Genomic DNA, 23,503 nt, shown 5'->3' on the forward strand with positions numbered 1-23,503 from the left:
AAGGCAAGAAAGCTTTAGCTGTGCTTTCATTTTAAAAGTGGGGGTACCATGCCAGCTCCTATGAAAGCACTCAAGAGCCCACACTGGCAACAAAAAGACTTTTCCCAGCCTGCAAGGGGCTTTTACTAGGCCTCACACTGTGAGGGAAGAGCTGTTTTTTTCACCAGGAGCACAAGACTGGTAGCCCTCTCCTCACATCCAGAGTCAGCCATATGAGATGCTTTTAATCCTTGCAAGGGTTAAAAAATACTTATATAGCAGCCTTTCAGGCTGTGGGAGGAAACCCCAAAAACTCCTGAATGCAGGAGCACATGAAGGAAGCAAGTGCCTCATCAAAGCCTGAGGACCTGGCACAGAAACCTTTTGAAGTCTTATTTTGAATGCTTCTTTTGAAAAAGTGTGGCTATTCTTAGCATCTTTTCAACCTGTTCTAGCATGGGAATCTGTTCCTACTGCTTCTAATTTCCATGGAGCGCCTGTTCATAGGAAGAATTGAAGCTGGCACTGGCAGTCCTCTCTATCTGGGAGTGTCCTTGTTTCACCACTTGGAAGATTCCAGGTTTAAAGCTAATTGTGGGTAAAAAAGCCTTTGGTAGGTGGAGCTATGTGAGACGTGTCCTCACTTCCTGGTGCTTTTGAGGACAGACACATGGCCAGCCAGGCTTTTCCACTGCTCGCCAAGTGGTTCGACATGGTGGGGTGATGAACAGTAACAGAGACTCTCCAGAGTCATTGGCGAGGAGCGAAACTAATGATATCAGGTTACTTCCCACAGGAAGGGGCTACAATGAAGAACAAGGTGTTTATCTGACATGAATGGTTGCGTAATTACATCATTGGACATATGCTGCACCCACACAGTAACACCTGCTACACCCAAAGTGGTCTTCTGATGTGGATGCATTGTTCTGGCTGAACTAACTTGAAATGATTCAGGGAAGCATCCTGAGCATTGTGAGCAGAGATAGCACCACACACGGATATAAAGGCATTGTTGAGACAAGCTCTACATGGGATGTTCTGCCAAGCTGTTCCCTTCCCTTCCCTTCCTCTTCTCATTTCCTTGTTCTCCTTCAATCACTGGAGAATGCTAATCCCTTTTTTTGTTTATGTGTAAACTGGTGACTTTCCAGACCTCCTGCAAAGGACATTTGACTAGAAGATTTTTCTGGAAAGAGGCAGCAAGAGAAGCTGAAAGTTTCTTTCCTGAATGATGACTTAGTGGCAGTTAGATTGCTCCCCTTGCGCCTGAGAATCCTTATGTGGCTGTGTTTGGATTGACAGGGTCAGAATATGGACAGCGCTGCACTGACAGCTGTAAACAAAAAGGAAAATACTACGGGTACTTTAATTCTCCCCTTTTACTGAAAATTTGTTTGTAATAGCTGCTTTTGACCAGCTTTAGAAACATTTGCAATGTCTTGCTCGTCCAAAGCAGCGAGCTTCTGATATTTTGTTCACAACGCACAAAAAAAAGCAATCACACAACTGTATCTGAAAGGAGAAAAGCATTTTCTATAGCTAGTCATCACAGTTTGTAAGGCAAAAAAATGATTGATACACAGATGTGGTATTTATACAGGCCTTCATGATTTCAAGGCTCATGGAAATCAACAACCCACACCACAGACGTGGCAAGAGTAGTTTTCACTGCTGAATCAACTAAGTTTTCCCAGCTTTTGCACAGAAACTTATCTTGGACTTCAGATGATAAGCTAATATTTAAAGTGTGTGGCCCCTGATGATGTGAAACCAGGTGGCATATTTCAGGCACCTATGAAAATATGGTGCCTCAACAGGGGAATCAAGTCAGCTAACCACCAAACTACTAATTGAGTATGAAGACACCTACAGCCAGCACATTCACTGCTAGTTCCAAAAATTTCTCAGAATGAAATACATATAGGAATAAAATATAGGTACTCAAGCCAGTAAGCCAGTACTACCTTCTCTTGCAGGTACATTGGCTGGGGTGCTTTTTTTCACCCTTTCTTTTCAGCCAAGCATGGCTCTTCCTGCTTGTTCAAGACATCAGTTGGCCATAGGACAGTCTATCTCCCCTATAGTCCTCCCAGAGACAGCTGACAGGGTGAGCAGGGACACATTTCCTGATGTGGCTGGGCATTGCAGGGAAAGATGGAAGAGTGATGGAGCCTGGGGTGGCTCTGAAGGCTCCCATGGGAGACCCAGGTTCTTGTCCGTGCTCCAAAAACTATTTGTCTGCTTTACCTAACAATGTGTTTGGTGTAGTGAAGATGCTATGGCTTTAAAAGACTAGTAATATCACAATGCTTTTAGGAAATGTGGTCACAGTCTTTGTCTTGTACAATTGTAGGAGTCCTTCCAGTCTCTCAACCCAGCCACTGACACAGGGAAGGCAGCAGTGTCCTTAGAACACCTGCTGCCAGCATTGCCATGCATTCCCATTCTGCAGATTGGGGTCCTCCCCTGGATTCCCCCCTCCCATTTATTGGCCCAGGGTACTCCTTACCCTTTTTATTCCCTCATTCCTCTCCTTTCCTCCATTCATCCTGTCTTTGTGCCCATCTGTTTTCCTTGTGCTTTCACAAAGAGTGAAGCTTTGCTCCTGACAAAGATCAGTCCTTTTGATCAAGTGCTGGAAGCAGAGTCTCCTAATGCTGTCCCCCACATGCATGTCACTACAACTCTCCTTAATCCTAGCATTCCTTTTCCAAGAGCCTTTGTAGAGTCTTGCTGTGTATCACACAGAGCAAACTGTTGTGACAGCCACTCCTGCGTCCAGCTGTGGGTCAAAGTGGTTGTTTCCATTATTACTCCCTTAAGTGGGAGCAGGGGATCAGCGCTTGCCTCCTGTACCCACAGGGTCAGACCATCGCTGTTTTGCTACAACAAGGAGCAGCAGCTTAGTTCTGACATTTGCCAAAAAAAGAGGAAATGAGCCTTTTCAAGTACAGGCTGTTCTAAAAAGGGCACAAAACATGAAAACCACAAACTGCAGCTGATCAGCTACTTCTCCCTTGACAGGGATACTTGCTGGGACACAGCGATTCCTTGTTACATGACTTTCATGTTTCCCAGAAATAAATGGAAAAAAAAAAATGCCCTTTTTTCTTAAAAAAAAAAAAAAAAAGAAAAGAGCTTTTCCCCATCTTTTCACCCCAGAATCCAAATAAAAGGCTGCAGCCTTCATTCACATGAAAGATATAGAGCAGATTTGACTTTGGCATCAGTTTCAGAATTTTATTAAATCCATAGGTTTCCATTCCATAGAAAACTGAGGAGCTTTCTTTTTTCTTTTTGTTTTTTCTAAAGTATATCAACCACGTAGGAAACCATGCAGCATAAGTGGCTTGCTGATAAAAATCTCTGAAAGCTATATACATGATTAATACCACACAACTGTAATAATGTCAAGACTTGTCAGCAACTTCAGCAATATATACAAACTACCTTTACACACATAAATATCTTATTTACAGCTAATAAATAACATCCAAAGCTAAATCATGTCTCCTCATGTACAAGAACCTTCACTGTTTTGTATCCAAGTTCTATATGTGTTTTTGTTGGCTTTTGTTTGTTTAAGAGCACACCAGTTCAGACACTCTATTTCCATAAAACTTAACCCTTAAGAGAAAATTGCAACAAAATGTGAAGTCTATAGGGAATATATCATTATATTTATTTTTAGAGGTCTCAAATGCAGTGGCTAATACTCAACCCCACTCTTACTGACTCATCACATCCCTGCTGTAGTTTAAGGGTTAGAAAATCCAATGTGAGCAATTTCAAAGTTATTAATATTCCAACATATTGCACTGCTCAAGACTTTTATCCCCAAATGTATTAGCAGCCAGAGCTGGAGGAAAAAAAAAAAAAACCAAACTGCACATAAATGCATACACGTTTGTTTTGATTTCAAGATGGGATGATATTAGAGAAATTGCCACCTTCACAGTGTCTTGCATATGCAGGAACAGACTACAAAAACCAGCACTAATAGCTCACATTACTCTTCTATAAGTGTCTACCTTCAAACCCTTCTGCCTCCCCAGTATTTTGTTTATCTTCCAGAAAGCTAAAAGAGGGCTACTGAACCTCTCAGAGCACTAGAAAAGTTATGTGTTACTTAAAAGGGGGAAGCAGAATGCCTTCAATATATCTATTTTTGGCAACTTGCAGCATGTCTAATTCAAGTGTTTTTCAGAACATTCATTCTTGTGCATCACACCATCAGGCTCCTTTTAACTGTCACAGCTCCTGCTCCTTGATGAATTTCACCTCACATCAGAAAACCAAATAGCTCCTAGGATTTAGTGCTGTGTCACAGCCAAGTGACAAAGCAAGGTGGGTCAATGGCAGTCACGACTCCACTGCAGGGAAGCATGAGCATGCTTGTCACCTGTCAACTGGATTCACTTGACCTGCACACAGCAGCCACTCAGCTGCATGACTGACATTTGCAGTCAAAGAGCAGAGAAACTGACAGTTTAGGCATACAAGATGCAAGCAAGTGGTGGTGGTGGTGAAGTGTTTCCTGCAGTTTCTGGTAGCTCAATTCCTTTGCAGTTCTTTATTCGTACAGTATTGGAGGATAGATGGTTTCTTTTTTTAAGGAATGAAAGAACAGATGAGAATTTGAATATCTGCATAGGACACTGGTATTGCTGTCTTCTCCTACAACTGCTATTTATTTCAGGGTAAGCCGCACAGAAGTATATAGCTTAACAAACCATACCTATTGCTAAGCAGCACTGGCATCTACCCCCAGTAAAACACATTCACAACTACAGACTAGAAAATTCATCCCCATATTAAGTCAGTTCCTGACTCCTTTTAGTAACACATACAAAGGTGTTTTTTCACATGAAAAACCTACTCATTTGCTAAACACACACTTGAAGACAATGAACTGTAGCCACTGAACTGTCTGAAAATTCAGTTGGCCAAACCAGAAAGAAAAAAATGTCCAGTTTCAGAAGACTCCTGAAAAGAAAGAAAAGCCAGATACAGGGTTTCATTTCTTTCCAATAAATACTAGAAAATTGCTATAGAGGATTTGATGTCAAGAAACCTTGTCACAAGGCACCATGATTAAGCAAAATTATTCCTTCCCCGAACTAAAGCCTTTGGCAAGTTGCTTTGCAGATTTCATTTTAACTAGCTGGATAATGTATCTTTATGGTTAGTAACTTTGTATGCTGAGACTTCCTTACAAGAAGTCTCCTAAGATAGCTAGGAATAGCAGGCAAAAAGCCAGCAGCGGATAAATATTTCTATATATTTGGTTCTGAACATCCAGTCCACAAGGATGAACAGACTCTCCTCCTCCCCAGTGTGGAAAATCTTCACTCTTGTCACTTAATCAGATTCATGAGCAGAATTTTCTTTAGATGCCTGCTTGGCACTGTGGGGAAAAAAAAAAAAAAAAAAAGAAGAAGGTGAAGAGGAACATGTAAAATACTTGCTCCTTTTTGTCTTATTTTTGAGACTTTACATTAAAAAGAAAAGCCTACTTAACAGGATAATAAATTACGTGCTTGAGCTTTTCCTGGCTACTGCTTGATTCTACACATCAGATACACAGAGCTCTCAAGGCCTTCCAGGTCATTGCCCTGAAGAGAAGGTCAGTGCCTTTTTATGCAGAAGCAGCTCATAGTGTAGAAGTGCCCCCATGAGACCTTTCACACACAGCAGTTGCACTAAAATAAATATAACCAATTCTCCAGCTTAAACTTTGGTGGATAAAGTCCAAAAAAAGTTGGCCCCACACTTCAAAGTTTACTCTGGGTCAGAAAAATTATTGATCAAAAAAAATTTAAGTGCACCAAGGTCTATTAAATGCAGGCTCAATCTCTGATCCAAATCACAGATGCAAATCTCAGGAAGTCACTGATCTGACAGTCGCCAGCAGAAAGCAGTGTGCCAGGAGAGAACCTGTGCATGGCTGCTCAGTTTCTGTGCCAGCCTCCACATCTGCTGCTGGCCAGTGAGGAGGGAGGGTTCTGGACTGACTCAGTATGGATGTTTGGGCATTCTTCAATCAAGGGTAAGTGTGTGGCATCTTTAGATAGAGGCATGCTTTCCTCTCTGTATTTTTGCCTTGTCTGTACACCCTCTCTAACATTTTATACTTGGCCACATGTGAATGTGAGAGGTAGTGACTTGTACTTGCTTTTCAGACACGGTAAAAGCCACATCAGGAGATGGTTAGCAGCAAACCAAATTAGGGGATTCTAAACTGCTAAAGCTACCATAAGCAAACCTCAAATTAGTCCAAGTTGTGACGCTTCTGAAGCCTTCAGAAGACTAGTGCACAAGTCAACTAAATGAGGAAGTCATTAGATCCTCCACTCAAGCTATCCACTCAAGATATTGAGCTATCACTGAAGCTTCCCCCAGCCCAAAGCCAGTAGAGATCACACATACCCTCCTCTCTTCCGTTTGACGGGCTGCTCCAAGCATTTCACAAAAATTGCTGCCTGTCCTCCCATACCGAGTTGTGAGGTGCCATCTCGAGAGCAAAACACCACCCTGTGCAATAAATATGGGACAATCACATGGCTGAGCCAGGTACCTCTTTTTAACAATACAAACAAGACTGGTACTTGGAAACTGTCTTTATGTGGGATGTTTTTATATTTATATTTTACAATCCTGTGAGAAAATTCTTTTTAAAAGAGAATTCTGTGACAAAAGAAACACTGTGCAAGAAAAAACTAGCAAATGCATTACTCATGGACCTTAACCTGTCGCTATAACTTTCATTGTCCTTTGTATAAAGTCTTCGTACAGTTCCAAAACCACAAGCTCTATATCTCAAGGTCTATTGGATCTTTATTTACACCAGTCCTTGTGTGACTTTTCATCAGGTGAATTACCCTGGAAGAAGGCCTCACTCCCTCAAATGTTTGCAAACTAAGTAGGTTGCCAATTCCAGCAAACCTGAGCAGCTGCTTTCCTATTTATCAGTACTTTCCCCACCCCTATATTTGTTCAGCTCTGATAACTCTTCTTTGATCAAGTGACTGCCTTGTTTATTCAAAGGAGGAACACATTATTCACAGTACTGTACACAAGACATGCATACTCTGTTCTGGGTCCATTTTCTTCTAACAGATCTCATGTCTCCTGAATACAAGTATATAAAAAAATCAAGTCAAAGTAGTTGGTTCAGACTTTTCCATTTTAGCATTCACAAATTAGTGGTGTCTTGCAACAGTCATGTCTTTCATGTCCTCACCCACCATTTAGATATTCAACCTTTAAGAAAATCCAGCTTAAAGCAATGGTTTCTTGTGCAAATGCACTTTTTGAAGTGTTTCTAGAAATCTCTTTCTAAGCACACTCCTCACAAGAAAACCTATGTAAACATCCAGCAAGACAAAGGAGAACTGCAAATACAATCCAAGATGACGGTTCACTGAGCTCTCTCCTGCATAGTATAACTAATTACCTAATTGACAGTGTTTCCTGTGAAACAAGGAATCAGGAAACACTGTCAATTAAAACTAATATAGCTTATAACAATCAAAATAAGTTACTTTTTCTGAGTTTCTCCTGACTTCACTCTGACTCTTTGGATGTCAAATGTAAAAGAGGACCACCAGTTTGACCAGCTGAAGAAGGTATCTTTCTCCCACTGCAGCTTCAGCATAAGCAGGTCACCAATGTCCACTTCTGTGTAAATCAGGAAGGAGGATGTCTTGTTTGAGGAGACTTCAGGCCTGCAGGGAGAGGAATAAGGAAAAAAAAACAAAACAAAACAAACAAAAAAGGCAAAACAAAAACAAAGAAAAAAACACACACAAAAAAGAAAAAAAAAAAGGAAGTGTTAGATAAAGAAAATTAAGGAAAAACAGAACCGCAACTTCATTTCAGGCAAGAGAACAACCTTCTCCATAGCTCTGATGGATAGAATAAGGAAAAAAAAAACACTAAGATTTTGTAGCTTTGTAGGAAAAGCATTCTGCAGCAAGGTTGGTAAAGTCCTGGGGCAGACTGCCAGGCAAGGGGGGTCTTTTCCAGTGCTGGTGGCTCCTAGAGAAGCACCAGCCAGGAACAGTTTAGGTTCCACAGATTAGAGAACAAGACTTCAGTGCCTTCCAGCCCCATTCACTGTCAGCCCATGTGCAGGATTATAAGCACAGACTTCTGCTTATTTGCAGTTATGGGAGCAAATCCCATGTGTCTCTCAGCTTCTACACTGAGGCCTTCAGGCCCATCAGAAAATTAACTCCAGGTTGCAGGCTTTTAATGAGCTTTAACACAGCTGGAACATGTCATGAAGATACTGAAAAACATAGACAACAAGAAATCTGCCACACCAGAAAAATCCTTATTAGGCTTAGGCACAGGCCAGACTTTACATTTCCTTATTTCAGATCTCTTATCAAGAACAGCTCCTACAGAGCTTAGCACATTATCTTCAGCACTGAATATATTCCCTTGATCAAGGACAAGGGCATTTTCCGGGACCCTGAATGATTTCTGTAGCTGGAGCTAGAATGAATTTTTCAGCAGGGGCTTTAACAGATATAGGTAGACTCAATAGTACGTTGCAGTTGTTTCTATAGTTACTCACAGTGTGAAAGCAATGTTCTCACTCTCATCTAGAGTGCCATAGAGAGAGATCAGGAACGGCTGGTTTGTCTTGGTCATATTAGTCTTTCCAAAGAAATGGATCTTGACCTGGTAATGAAAGACTGGAAGAACACAAGAGGCCATTAAGTAAGAATGTAATCTCCAAAGAGGCTGCTGATGACATAACCACTCAAAATCCCCATGCAAATCCTAGGCTGGAATATGCCAACATCACTAAACTGAGGAGTTCAGATCCCTGCAGGCATCCTGGGAACTATTTTTGTGAGAAGGTAAAGAACCTTTTCAGTTCTTGCAACTAAATTCCGCATTTAAGTTTTCTGCCACTGTAGTAACCCGGAGTCTGCAGTATCTCCTTCAAAGCTGTAATGAAGATGTAAGACTTGCCATCTCTGACTTGAAAACAAGAGAGTTGGGCTTTCCTTGTACAGGAGCCTCAGTGGAGAAAAAATAAAAATCAACTGCACATTAAGCACCAAATGCCAACAAAACACTATTCTTGCAGCTGTTCTAATGTTGAAGGAATGTGCCCTCTGGTTGCTGGTCCACCATGGAATGCACACAGTGAGCATACCATGTGGCACAATGTTAGGGAGGGGAAACAAAAAAAAACGGGAAGTACCAAAACCCAACTCAGAAGCTATTTTCCTAGCAGAAAGCCTTCCAGCTTTTTCTTGCAGTGTCCTTCTCAGGCCGCTGTGACAACAGGAATCAAGAAACACTGTGGTATTTTAACAAGGGCTGTTGCCGGTCCTGTAGCAAAGGCACTGTGAAGGCCTGACAGTTACACATCGTTAAAGAAGTTGCTCATCACACTGAGCTCTGCTGATTAATTTCCCAGCAGTAGGAAAAAAAGTCATTTAGATGAAAACATACTGAAGAAAACAACCCTGGACAACTCCTCAGTTGTTCCAAGTGATCTGGCCACAGAGAATTTCAGTTTTGCTACTTTTACAAAATACCTTCCTCATCGTATTTCACCCCCCACCTCCATACCTTAGGTAAGATGGCACTGTTCTCCTGAGATTGCACTTTAGCTTGTACTCAATGCCAAATTGCAGGTAAATTTCACCCCTGCTCACCACAGGCACCACTCACCCAGACACACAGCAGAGCAAAGACATCGGTCTTGCTCAATAATAAGCAAGTAGGTCCTACCTTTATAGGGCATCTGAGCACGGGTCTTCAAGTACATTTTAGTATTTCTCTTTGTTCTCACTCTGTTAACCTTATAACCCAAATTGTTGCAGCGGTTCTTCCGGCAGCTCAGGCACAGACCCTTCTCAAAGGCCTCCTTTGTGTTGCAGCGATAGGCCATGCTGGGCTTTTCTTCATAGAGGAGGGAGTCAATGAAGAGGTGGATGGATCGTTCATGGGAGCATTTCACCAGCTGATCCATATCTTGAAAGAACAAAAATGTGTAATACACATGCACACATGCATGTAACAATATAGACCCTTTAGCAACACTGTAGGCAGGTGCAGTACACTACGCCAAAGGTGGGCTTTATAAGGTGACTTTTAAAACCACTTAAAAGAACAAGTTTCTGCACCTCTCAAAGATCTTTGCTTCCCAGAAAACTACAGGCTACATAAGTTCTCCCTTTGGATGTTGTGCTTTTTGTTTCAGAGCAGCCTCACCTGCCAAGCCTTTTTCAGCAATCAGACGGAGTGCTTCTCCGAAGTTGCAACCTGGCTGGAAACCTCCACCATTAGGATAAATATCAATGTGTCCAACAGGCTTCTGGATTCCAATGCTCCGGTCTGGAGAGCCTCGAGTGTAGGTGTGTAGGACATCCACAAAGTCAGCATCATCCGGGGAGAGGCGTGTGACAGCATCAGCATACTCAAAGGTAGGACCAGCTGGATCCAGCCCTTTGAGGCAAACCACAAAGAAAAACTGAGTTTGTCTGCCAAAGACACTGACAGTGATAGCAAATGCTAAACTCAGCTACCACATTGGGTTGGATTATTGCATATGGTGTTGGTGCCAACTCTAGACATTACAGTTGGATTGTCTTAGTACCATTCATTTATATAGCAGAATCAAATAAAATACCTTGAAATGCTGTCACTGTTTAAAAAAATAAGGTGTAAGTAAAATATGTAAAGAAGCCCAGGTAACTTCCTCACAGCTGTAGCATTTCCAATGGATGTAAGTAACAACCTAGTAAATACTGTCTCGATGTCTTCCTATTGTCAAGAATTGTAAAATTTCTATCTGAAGTGTGGAAAATGTCTTGCTGCTAACCTCCTGGTAGGGGAACAAGTGGGAAACATAAACAAGAGCTTCCCTGCCTACATGCCTAAGGGGAAGAAGATTATTATGGTAAACTGTCAAGCTGCAGCAACACTGACATCAAAAACACCCAGAACTATTCTGCCAGTGAACAAGTACTATCTGTCCAAACCAGACAACTACCGAGAAATGGCTGAAAGCACATGTCTTTCCTGCAGCCTTCAGCTGGGGACAGGCAACTGGGCTGCCCACTCCTGGTTAACTTTTCTCATTCTGAGCTGCTTTCCCCTCTCCTGTGAGGACATCAGGGACCGAATCCCATTGCTCCCTGTGCTCAAAGGTGATGCTGCTTTCCTAGGAAAGGTTCACCCTGGGCACTGAGGGCAACCATGGGGGCATAATGCATGACTACTGGTATTTGAGTGTTTTGGCAGCCTCAGCAAAAGCCACAAAGATGCAGCCAAGAGAAAGAAAAGTAAAGGGACTCATGCTTCGGCCTTCTGATTTAATCTGCCACCTCTCAGGAGTCAGCCTTTCTTGACGCAACTGCTGCCTAGCCCACCCCATGTATTCCTGTGGATCTGGGATCACAGCCAGGCTCACGTGAAAGGACAAAGGCTGCCATGAGGAAGGCAGCTAGGCTCCCATATGAACACTGCTCCCAAGCTCTCTCAGCAGCTAAGACACCACAGATGAGTCATTTTCTTAGCCTCATTTGCTAATGCTGGCATTTCCTCTGTCACAGGGATCATTGCTAGGGGCTCAGCTCTGCAGGTGCTGGGCTGTAAACCAAGCCCAGAGTAGCCATGCATGCTGTGTTGTCTAGCAACACTTCTCAGCCTCCAAAAAATCACCTAAGGGGAGATCCAAGCATGCACAGGAATAGGACAAGCATTTGCGTACTTCCTTCTCCTTCCCAATACTCTGCCAGTATTACTTTCAGCATAGAATATTTCTTGAGCTTCCTAGGATTAATTTATTATTTTTTTTTTAGTAAATCACAATGGATTTCTTCTGATTGTCTGTCCAGTCTCCCTTTGAGCCTGTATAAACTTTGCACATCTGCAGCATTCCATGGGTAAAAGCTCCTCAGGTCCTACACCCACTACAGGAGGATCTACCTCCTGTTCTTTATGAACAGCTCCTACCAGCTGCAAGGGATGACCACCTAGATGAAGACAAACAGCTGAAGTTCTTGTGCTGCAAGAGATACTGTGGTACTGTGACCTTCTTCATTGATTGATTGGCTATTGATTTGGCCAGGCTTGATCACGTCCTCTGCACCTAAACTCTTTTCATGGCCAATAAATATCTGCCTACTCACTCATTTCTTGTGCAGAAGCAGATCAAGGCTTCTCGCCCACTACCTTTCTTATTCTTTTCCGAACCTTTTCCATTTCCACTACAAAAATATCATCCCTGACGATTCAATAAAGTAGGAACACATCACCTAACTATTGCCAACAAGCATCAGTTATTCTGGAGATTTTCCAGAAGAATGTAGCATTAAAGCACGGTAGAGACAGGACTCTACAACCACAGGTTTTCTTACCAGTAATTCTGTTCACCTTCTTCTTGGTCAGGCTCCCAGCAATCCCAGCAGCATGAGCACCTAGACTGTACCCCAGCAAGTGGACATTGTTGAGAGGATAATTGAATTCCTCCTGCAGAATACAGTGACTTGTTTAAAGTTTGAAGTCAAACGGGAAAACATCAGAAGACACAAAGGGAAATGTTTTGTAAACATTGGGATTTCTCTTTGAACTATAAATAAGAGAACACCAAATACAATTCAGGTAGCTTAAGTGACCTAGGATGGCACAAAAATAATTAACTTGAGGCAAAATTCTAACAGAGAGGAATGCAGAATGAAGGACAGAACACCGGGCTATGTATTTTATTAAAGGTTTTCAGCCATCCCCTCGTATTTCCCCTCCTGGATCACAGTCACAGTATCACAGTATGCTAGAGATTGGAAGGGACCTCAAAAGATCATCTAGTCCAATCCCCCTGCCGGAGCAGGAACACCTAGATAATGTTACACAGGAATGTGTCCAGGCGGGCTTTGAATGTCTCCAGGGAAGGAGACTCCACAACCTCCCTGGGCAGCCTGTTCCAGTGTTCCGTCACCCTCACTGAGAAGAAGTTCCTTCTCAAGTTTAAGTGGAACCTCTTGTGTTCCAGTTTGCACCCATTACCCCTTGTCCTATCATTGTTTGCCACTGAGTAGAGCCTGGCTCCATCCTCATGACATTCCCCCTTTATATATTTATATACACTAATAAGGTCACCCCTCAGTCTCCTCTTCTCCAAACTATAGAGACCCAGCTCCCTCAGTCTTTCCTCATAAGGGAGATGCTCCACTCCCCTAATCATCTCAGTTGCCCTGCGCTGGACTCTCTCCAGCAGCTCCCTGTCCTTCTTGAACTGAGGGGCCCAGAACTGGACACAATATTCCAGATGGGGTCTCACCAGGGCAGAGTAGAGGGGAAGGAGGACCTCTCTCGACCTACTAACCACCGCCCTTCTAATACACCCCAGGATGCCATTGGCCTTCTTAGCCACAAGGGCACAGTGTTGGCTCATGGTCATCCTGTCGTCCACTAGGACCCCCAGGTCCCTCTCCCCTACACTACTCTCTTAACAGTCGTTCCCCAACGTATACTGGAACCTGGGGTTGTTCCTGCCCAGATGCAGGACTCTACACTTCCCCTTGTTATATTTCATCAAGTTACTCCCTGCCCAACTCTCCAGCCTGTCCAGGTCTCGCTGGATGGCAGCACAGCCTTCTGGCGTGTCAGCCACTCCTCCCAGCTTAGTGTCATCAGCAAACTTGCTGATAGTACACTCGATTCCCTCATCTAAATCGTTGATGAATATATTAAATAATACTGGTCCCAGTACTGACCCTTGAGGCACTCCACTAGTTACAGGCCTCCAACTAGACTCAGCCCCATAGACTACAACTCTCTGGCTTCTCTCCTTCAGCCAGTTCACAGTCCACCTCACTACCTGATCATCCAGTCCACACTTCCTCAATTTAGCTGTGAGGATGCTGTGGGAGACTGTGTCAAATGCTTTGCTGAAGTCAAGGTAGACCACCAAGGATCTTCTATTTCCCCCAAAGTCAGGGCAGACTTCTGTTTCCCAAGGCCAGCTACTGCAAAATATACAGGGACCTGTCTTTCCCAGCTACCTCTCACAGAGCCTTCAGAAATATTGTAGACTCATAAAGCTCCAGGTGAGCAAAAGGCGAATTTCTGGAATGCATGCCTTGCGTAGTAAATAAAAATTAAAGCTGGGATTTTACCACTCCAGCAAAGAAAGTCTACCACAACTTAACTCCATCTACCTACCCAACATGAGGTAATTAACACACCTGCACCATTGCCATTCTGCCTCCTAGGACATTATATATGAGACATATGACTACGTGTCCTACCTCCATCCAGTCAATAAACGTGGCAACGTCCTTTCCCACCAGCTTAGTGTATGCAGCTGACACTGGGTAGTGCTGCTGAGCTCGGACTAGCCAGTCCACCACAATGACGTTTGAATCAGGTTCTCTCTTGTACAGAGCATCCACCAGCTTTGGGACCCAACTTTCATACATTCCTGTCACCTGTTGGCATTTTTTTTAATTAAAAAAAAAAGAGATATCTCAACATTATCTTTAATGTATAGGCTCCTCAGCTGACATGTCTAGCACAGTTTATCAGAAGTGTTAAAAGGGAGGTTCCTCCCCTTTCTTCTTACCGTCCACCCATGGATCACGACAAAGGTTTTACTGGTATGGTTGAAGTTGCACTGTGCCAGGCTGTTCACTTGCCCAGGAATCAGGTAGCAGACATCCTCACTGGGCTCTGCAGGCGTCCGTAAGGAAAACTTGCTCTCGATGCCCACAAAATTGTTCTCAGCTTCTGTTAGGCAAGAGTACAGGAAACAAAGTAGCATTTTAGAAGTATGAGGACAAACAGTTCAGAAGTCACAGGTACAATGCTGGAGATGTCAGAACAGTCAAGAAACAGGACACATGTTCTTCATTTCCTACAGCATCCTTTTTGCACCACTACAGCCACATAAAGGGGAAATCAAAGGGAAAAAAATCAGAGGAAATCACTTCTCCTCCAAGATCCTGCTAAAACAGCAGGAAACTGGCCAGCTGTCAAAGGGGTATGAATTCTTTTTACTAGTCAGTACTTCCCTCATTACATTATTAACAGGAAATCCATTAACTGCCACAGTGGTGCAGAAAACTGCACAAGACAGTCATAGACATTACATGCAGGAAAGCGGCAAGTTCTACCATACTATTACATATTTTTGTGGTGTATCTTCCACATCACTTCATCAATAATCACTGCCTCTTTATAGCACCCCATAGCTGCAGTGCATTAAAAGTAAGCTGCAAAGTCACCACTGTTTTACAAAATGCTAGTTTTAACTTCTTACCAAGAGGAAAACAACAGGTGAGAAGATCAGACACCCATTAAGGAAACTGAACTAGCAAAGCAAAAGCCTTTATTTTGAAGGCAGCATTATTTTTCAGCTCATGTGATAAGCAACACTGAAGGAAAAAAATCTTCCTCTGCCTCAATTTTGAATCCGGGGGGGGGGGGGGGGGTGTGTGTGCCCATGTGTGTGAAGTTCATGTACTGGCTGGTGGTAACAAAGCATGAGATGGCTTAAAAGCATCATTTCTTAGAGAACTCCCTCCAGCTTCTAAAGGTAAGTTTTCCTTTTATTCCCATCAAGGCAGAAAAGTGACTTTAGGCTTCATGCTCTTTACCTCCTTTGTCTGGGTAGAAATTTAAATGCCTTCCCTCTTTACATTTAATTCAACACTTAAGTACCTTTATATCCAGTACACTTTGTAATTAATTGTGGACTTAAAACTCCAGTGGGTTTTGAAAACCAGGCTCTACTTTGGCAACTTGCATTTAGCAAATGTTAATTGCCTATTTTCCAACTGCAGCTGAACACAGGCCAACTCTGTGCTGCTCAGTGTTGTGTTTCCTGGTATCACGATCTCCAAGCTTTCACAGAGTCCTAAACACACATTAACAAATAGCTCCAAGCCACCACATGAAATGCAAAGGGGCATGGTGAGGATCTCATGCCAGGCACGCAACCCAGATTTCTTTTTCCCCATTGAAGAAGGGGTTGTTTAACATAACTGGTAGATTTGTATTTCTCTATTAAATTGTGCTGTATCACTTAGAGGTGATAAAAAATGAACTACTCATTTTTTTCCCTAAAACTTTTTTTTCTGGTCTTCTCATTCAAGCTACCATATTCATGAGGACACTGACAGCCCAGCCTCACTCAAGACTCAGATATCTGTATAAATTCTGAGAGGTTCCCACTGTGCTTGGATGGCCACAGAAATCAGGGTCTAACCTGTAGCAGGAGGCGTAAAACCAGCACACAGGCTGGCAACAAGCCTCAGAAGAGACAGCCGCCATCCACAATCAACAGCTTAACACTGCCCAAGTTCATCAGGACTTCTCACCTGCTGAAAGCAAAGCACACACAGGGAAGTAACATGAACTGTTACCGAACAGAGGAAGTGCTCAGCTTTAGGTTCTAACCTTGACTGCGTGAGGATGGCTAGCTAATCCAGATAATTACACTGAGGGCCCCCTTCCTGTCTCCTGGCCCCTTTCCTTTAAGGAAGGGAAGAAGTTTATGAAAAACACTTTTCTCCAAACCAGCAGAAACATTCACGTTATGAGGCATCTAAGACTGAAAGCAGAAATCTACTGAACTAATCAAATGCTGTATTCCTCAGAAGTTGCCCTTTCCTTATCTTTTTGCACATTCAAAACTTCATTTTTCTCAAGGAGAGAGTACAAAACCCTTCTCTGAAGCAAATCTTCAGACTTGCGCTTTTTAGCCAGAAAAAAGAAGTCCCAAAAGCCAGTTGGTTAAATACCAACTGTAACTTTTCACTCAGCAGTGAATCAATAAAACCTTGGAAGGTCCAAGAACAGCTTTCAACTGTAAGGCATATAATGCAAGGACTTTCAATTATGTATATTCCTGCCTAGCACAGGAAGGGTAACAAGAATAGTCCACCTGCTCACTAGTTAATAGTGCTTCCTTTCATACTTAGATATCATTTCCCTTCTGAATTAAGCTTATCTGTTAATCACTCAACGTCTAAGTTAAATTGAGATCCTGACTTGTATTGTGTTTTGAATTACAAACGCATTCTGGAATTTGCATAGACTTTCAGACTGCATCTTTTTTGGAAATAAGCTTGTAGTAAACAAAAGTTAGATTTCTAAGTATATCATACTTAGAGGTGCACTTAGACAAGTTCACCAGACTTACAGAGATGGCAATACACTGGCACCTATCACTGAAGATGCACAAAGTGCTTCATAAATATTTGTGTGCTTCCACCTAAAAATCTTTGGATGAAATTTAAGGACATAAGAGCACCAAGATGCAGTCACCATCAGGAAAGTAGCAGCTGCAAAGCAGCAGCCCATAAGTTAGGGAAACAGCAGAAGGCCACTCTGCTCATTTAGCTATGTTATATGAGGAATTAGAAAGTCATAAGACATTACCTTTTACGCTCACAAACCATGTCATGCTGTCCAATATCCACACATGCTCAGTTCCCAGCAGCAAAATACCCTCTGGATGAGGGAAGTGTGTATGGTGGAATTTGTTACAGACTTTTTAATGATGTGCTTATTAAGAAGCTAGCCTCAAAATTTGCCCAGGAAAGTTCTATATGGCTCAAAGAATAATATAACTTGTCTATACCTCATGTTGTGCCACACACATACCTCAGTACCACTTCACCTCCCACTTTTTACAGATTAAGTTTTAGAAGTAGAGCTACAAAATAGTATGTGCACACTCACCACACATACTGACAGAATCATAGAATGGGTGTGTACCATGCTTTAAAACTGCAGCAGAGAAGCTACAAAGCATATCACTTCAGAAACCTAACATTTCCCACTTTTACTTTTGTATCTTCAAGTGTCTCAGTCTATTTAAAAAATATGATTCAGAACCAAACTTCATCATACATTGCTTTTGTTACAGACCTCTTCCTCATAAATTTAAAGTGAGAAGTCTTCTTGAATCACATCCTAACTGACAGTTGGGTCTCATTCTTACAGCACTACACAAAGCCAAAGAAATGCAGAGACAGTCAATACACACATTCACCACTGGTTAGTTATAGCTTTAAGACTTAGACTTGGCTTTAAGCCAAATCAAACAAATCAGGGAAAACCCAGAAATGGGGAGTCTTCTACATGTTTCTGAAAGATAGATAGAAATTTACCTGAACTGGCATCAGGCTTTACATAAAAAAGCTATAGAAATTGGACAGGAAGAAATTTATGTGCATCCATACTAAAACACTGAAGTCATTTCTGCTGACAAGAATGCAAGTTCACTTCTAAACAAGGCCTTGAATAGCAGCCCACCTGGAGGTAAAAACATATAGGCAAACAAATCCATGCTTTTACTAAAAATCACACTTTCCCAGGCTTAGTTCAGCAGAGGTATGAAGGCGTGTGTTCTGTGTTGCAAAAGCATCCAGGCACACAGTGCAAATACAAGGCACTGTTACAAAATACAGTTTTCTAGCCACTGGTAAGTGCTTACCATTAACAAGGTGACCTACAAAAGGTATTATTTAGGGAACAGTAAAAGGGAGCAGAATTAAGAATCAAACCACCAATTTCAGACCCAAGCTGGCTTTTCTAACAGTGTACAGACTGCATTGCCAAACTCCATATTTTCATGCTCTGCAGACTTTCTGATGCTTTTTCTTACACATACACTTTCATAATCTCCATTTCACTACTTTAAAATAGTAGTTCTGTACATTAAGTTATAAAGAGTACTGTAGAATTGGAAGAAAGTACAAAAACCTTAGAAACTGGAGAGGGACAGTAGTTTCATTTTCTTATTCTAACTTTGTGACACTTTGGACTTGCAATTTGTGAAACTCCATTCAGTTAGGGACTCCTATCAATTCTGAAGGCATTGCACTAACTTTAAGCATTCTGACCCAGTACTAATACTAGTGTATACACCAATCGAGAGAATTCAGCTTCAAGTTCCATTTACAAGAAGCTCAAAAGATGACCTGGCAGCTGATTTTGATGAAGAAAACTGTTTATCCCTAGTCAGCTGGGTGAAGAATGGGAACTTTGAGGAAATAACAGCATCTGGAATATTAATCAGAAGTTAAACTGCTTGGATCAGACAGGGGATACCAAATATGATAACAATACACTTGCCAGAATCACTGCACCTGAACTATGGTTTTAAAAATGGAATCTTTGATAAACAAAGATTTCCTAGTGTTATGCACACGGAAATGGAAATATTATTATCTAGGTGCAAATATCATCAGGAATGATGATAAACTCTGTAAACTCTGTAAACTCAAGCCTACACAGACATGCACACACACAAGCACAGCAGCAATCATCTGTACATGACATCAAACATTTACATAACCAGCTGGAGTTAACTGAAATAACTCTTCCCTCAGCTGATAACCAGCATTGGGATCACCCATCAATTAGTGATATTGAATTCCTAAATGAGTTCTGAAGCAATCTCCTGGTCAGCTGTAAATAAAGGGCCTTTATCAAAAAAAAAAAAAAACCTGTTGTCATCTAATATGATCTGCTTTATAAATTGAAAGCAGACTACTGTGTGCTGCAATTACATGAAGCCTACCCACAGATAATTGTTTAACTTTGCCGTAAAGAATTACAACTTCAAGTTTATTTATGTATTCCTTAAGGGCAGAACACTGAGAGTACCTTCTTCACTTCCTAGGCAGCATTGATGGAAAGAGCAACAACTCTGAAAAGCAACTGCTTCCAAGTTCAGATGCTGAGCAGGGACCTCTCAGCTGAAGTCCTGCAGCTGGCAAAACAAGGGCAAACTGCTGCTCTCACACTGCACACATGGGTGCTCACCCCTCTCCAAATAGATCCTTACTCTGCTGCAGCTGGAAGGCTTGTAACTCAATCCAGCAGAGCTCTTGCTATCCACCAGTCCCTCTGGGGTATCTGGAATTAGCCCAGACAATAAAAGGCAATCACTGTCAGACTTTGTAGTAGTATGGAGGAAAGGATGCATGAGAAAGCCATAGTATGCAAGTACTTCCTGCACATGAGAGACTCCAGCAAACTTTTAGGAGTTTTAGTGTTCATGCTATTCACCAGCACACTTCTGATGCCTGACAGCCTCATCTCTGCACCTTCTCAGAAGAGCACTGTTTCTGAAAAGGCCATGCCACAGCTGCCCTGTTAGGTCTGCCCCAAACACAACCATGACAAAAGCCTGCAGCTCACATCATACAATAGTGTTAATCTGCTGTAACTCCTGACTTTGGATTTACAGTGGTAAAAATAGAGATCAGAATGTATTCCTAGTAATGTTTTTATCTTTTCCTGGAACACCAATATTATCTTCACCTAGAGTATCTTTTTCTATGTTGTTTGTTAAATACTCAGGATTCCTGGAAGCCTAGATCATGTGTTTTCCATGGTTTCAATGTATACTTTTACTGTGGTGTGGAGGAAATAGTGTGTGGCTGAAGGCTTGGCTAGCTTCAGGATGATCGCACAACCTGTTTTCATATAACCTGTTCCTAATAAGCAATATAATCATTACTAAACCTGTGGCAAATCAATTCCTACAGCGATGGAAGTTTGCTCTGGGAAGTTATTTTACTTCACAAAACTTGGACACATTGATGAAAACTGCTCTGATTGCCTCTGACAGCAAAAGATTGGATTCAAAGAAAGAATACATTCCTTTGGTTGTGCCCTAGCATCCCATCGTCTTACTTTTGAATACTTATCTTCAGTGCCCTTGTACACAAAGGAAATAACAGGCATCCTCAGTGAAAAAGGAGCAGTTCCATATTCCATTGTAGTACCAGACGGTAGCTTTAAGAGCTACAGCCACGCTTTCTTCTAAGGCTGCAGACTTTTAAAGATAAACATTGTGTGTGGGAGATTAGTGTAAGAAAGTAAGACTGTGAGAAGGCACTGCTAACATAAGTTTGAGGAGTAATGAGCTCCTAAAACTAGGGGTTTTCTCATTAAAGCTGCAATCATTTGTTATTAACCAAAAGAGCATTAGTGAACGTACAGTAGTCAAAACATTCACATGTCCCACTTCTTCTAGCCTGGAGGATGCCTATGTACAAACTCAGGTACAGAAGGTGTAGTGTAAGTATGTACAGACACTTGAGAGAGTGTTTTGTTCACTTATTCCCTAAATGATTCTGTTGCATTAAAACATTAACTACAGGCCAAACACGCTATCATGACATAGATGAAACTCAGCCCTGCCTTAGACAATTCAGACCAAGAACCGTGGGAAGATGGGATGCAGGGCTCCCGTGTGAGACAGGCAAGTCCCTGGCCCTGCAGGGAGCCGAGGGACCCTGCTACGATGCTACCTCTGCAATCCACCAATCCACCTCCAGCAAGGGACTCTTGGAAGCCAGCTTGCTCCTAGGGAAAAAAACACATCCCAAACCCCCACCGCCCTTGCATCAACCCGGCAGGGAATCAGGATCCGGGTCAGCCCCTACAGGATAGAGGTCCCCTCAGCATCACCCTCCAGCATCTCCCGAGGCCACCCCGCTCTACTGTCCCGCAGCATCCCCAGCAGCTGCGAGAGCCCTTCACATCCAAGTTGCAAACTCCCCTTTCCCGCCATGCCGGTGGCACTGAACACACACACCTCCCCCCAGCGCAACAGGCTCACCCGGCACCCCCAACCCCTCCCGCGCCGGGGACTCACCGGCCGCCGAGCCGAGAGCGAGCACCCAGCTCAGGCAGAAGCAGACGATTGTCAGGAGCACTTCCGTCCCCATCTCCGTGCGCTCCGCCGGGGCAGAAAAGTTTCGTTGAGAAAGAAAAGAAAAAAATAAAAAAACAAACAAACAAACAAAAAAACACTAGGTTTTGCTTAGGAAAAAAAAAAAAAAAAAAAAAAACACACAAAACAACCAAAAGACGCTGCCGCCGCAGCGGTACAAACAAGACGCCGTCACCCCAACAACGGCCACCCCACACACCCTGGCCCTTCCTCCGCCACGGCCCTTAAGTGCCCGCCAATATGCAAATATGCAGATGAGTCCCTGCACCCATTGGGTGCGTGCTGCGGGGCGGGGCCGGCGCTCCCCGGCACGGGAGGGGCTGTGGGGGCTGAGCCCCGCTCTCGGGGCGCCACGGACCCCGGTTCCTCCCCGCACGGCCCGGCAGAGACCCCAGAGCGCGGAGGCCCCTCGGCACCGGGTCCGCTACCCTCCCGTTACCTCTGCCCCCCGTGTCTGCCCCGCGCTGCCCCCTCCCTCCGCTCTCTGCCCACCCAGCCCGGCCCGGCGGCCGCAACCCCCTTGGTCCTCCCTGCCTTTGGCGACCACGCTCCGCTGTGCCCCGGGTTGTGTCTTCCTTTCCCATGCATGCTTTTGCAGCAAGAACCAACTGCTATCTGCGTTTCCAGCTCAGTGCCTGTAAGGAACCTTCCGCTGCTCCCTTGCAAAACCTCTGCTTTGCCTGCACTCAAAGGGATACAAGTTTGGAGTGTGAATTAATTCACTGAAGATTGCATCTGTACTCTGAAGAAATGCAAAGTTGTGCCCTTGAGCTTTCCAACTCTCTCTGCCATCCAGTCACCAATATGGTTGGTTTGCAAACAGCTTTGCGTCCATGGCCACTAGGTGAAAGATCATTTATGTATGGACATGTAATAGATAAATATTAAATTAAGAAAAAGACCATTTTTCATTTCACTGTGCAGTGTGTCGTCAAAGGCCCAAGCTTCATATAGAAGCTTGTGACTCTTGCAGGGCATGAAGACTGTTTTTTCCAACACAGGTTTTGCAACACAAAGCACCCGTTGAGGATGACTGACTTTTCTCTGGCCAGGCACCTTAGAAAACTAAAATATGCCTGGTTCGTATTATCAAGGCTATTCAGTAGGAGGTTGCTTGGATGAAGCAGAACTGGGCCAGCTTTGCAACGTTAGATTCCATCAAAAAAGCAGTCAGATCTGTAAGTGAGAACATGTCTCCCCCAGGACACAACTTGAAGTTCCTTCACCACCAGCCCCTATTTATATCCAAAAGGCACTGGAAGAATTTAATGAGGGTGCAAAACAATGGTGCTGAGACTTTTTTCCTGACTGAGACAACCGGGGTAGCAAGGTCAGGAAGGGAGGCTAAAGCAGCAGGCTGTGGGAGAGAATAGGAGTCAGAGGCAGGAGATTGGAGGGGAGGATGCTGGTGGCAAGGACAAAGACCAGCTTTCCTCATCAGAAGAGGGTGGTGGTATGAGCGCTGAAAAACATGGTTTGTGCTGCAGCCTGCTAAGTATCAAGCATATCCTCTGACTGGTGTTTGAGACCCTCTCACCAAAACAATAGCAAGAATTTTCTCATGTAGGCTTGGTTTGTTGGCTGGGTTTGTTTTTTTTTCCCAAGTGCAAACTAAACAATGCATTTTCTCTTGATGTAATTTGGTTGAACCTCTATAGTGTAATTCCCCCCTGAGAAATCAGCCTGCCTCTAGGTTCAGACATCCTTCCCAGAAAATTCCAGTCCCTGCAGGTAGCAGATAGCAAATTAAAAGAACAAACAATTTAAAGCTAGTTGCTGTAATAGAGACTG

At 43.2% G+C, this 23,503-nt stretch overlaps 1 protein-coding gene across 2 annotated transcripts; it reads right to left on the reverse strand.

The window, feature by feature from the left end:
- Positions 1-3,208: 3,208 nt before the first annotated feature.
- On the reverse strand, positions 3,209-21,707 carry LPL (lipoprotein lipase). Of its 2 annotated transcripts, none has more exons than XM_062609781.1 (10): positions 21,635-21,707; positions 14,579-14,742; positions 14,265-14,444; positions 12,375-12,486; positions 10,225-10,458; positions 9,742-9,984; positions 8,567-8,687; positions 7,527-7,709; positions 6,412-6,516; positions 3,209-5,389 (listed from the first exon to the last, which is right to left on the reverse strand). In XM_062609781.1, the coding sequence occupies exons 1-10, from the start codon at positions 21,705-21,707 to the stop codon at positions 5,344-5,346; spliced, it is 1,461 nt and encodes a 486-aa protein (XP_062465765.1). In that variant the 3' UTR covers positions 3,209-5,343. The 2 variants fall into 2 exon arrangements, with proteins under 2 accessions (XP_062465765.1, XP_062465764.1); XM_062609780.1 differs by having other exon boundaries at positions 21,599-21,707.
- Positions 21,708-23,503: the final 1,796 nt, after the last annotated feature.

The sequence above is a fragment of the Pezoporus occidentalis genome, unplaced genomic scaffold (genome assembly GCF_034315485.1).
Source record: "Pezoporus occidentalis ecotype Australia unplaced genomic scaffold, CSIRO_AGI_Poc_V1 ctg140, whole genome shotgun sequence".
Lineage (NCBI taxonomy): Eukaryota > Metazoa > Chordata > Aves > Psittaciformes > Psittacidae > Pezoporus > Pezoporus occidentalis.

What these genes read in the sequence shown, in the direction of transcription:
- LPL (XM_062609780.1), bottom strand. Translation starts at nt 21,707, where the DNA reads ATGGGGACGGAAGTGCTCCTGACAATCGTCTGCTTCTGCCTGAGCTGG. An exon ending in CGTTTATTGACTGGATGGAG is followed by an intron (nt 12,487 to 14,264) that starts GTAGGACACGTA and finishes TGTATTCTGCAG; the next exon opens with GAGGAATTCAATTATCCTCT. An exon ending in GAAGGTGAACAGAATTACTG is followed by an intron (nt 10,459 to 12,374) that starts GTAAGAAAACCT and finishes TTTGCCTCAAAG; the next exon opens with GGCTGGATCCAGCTGGTCCT.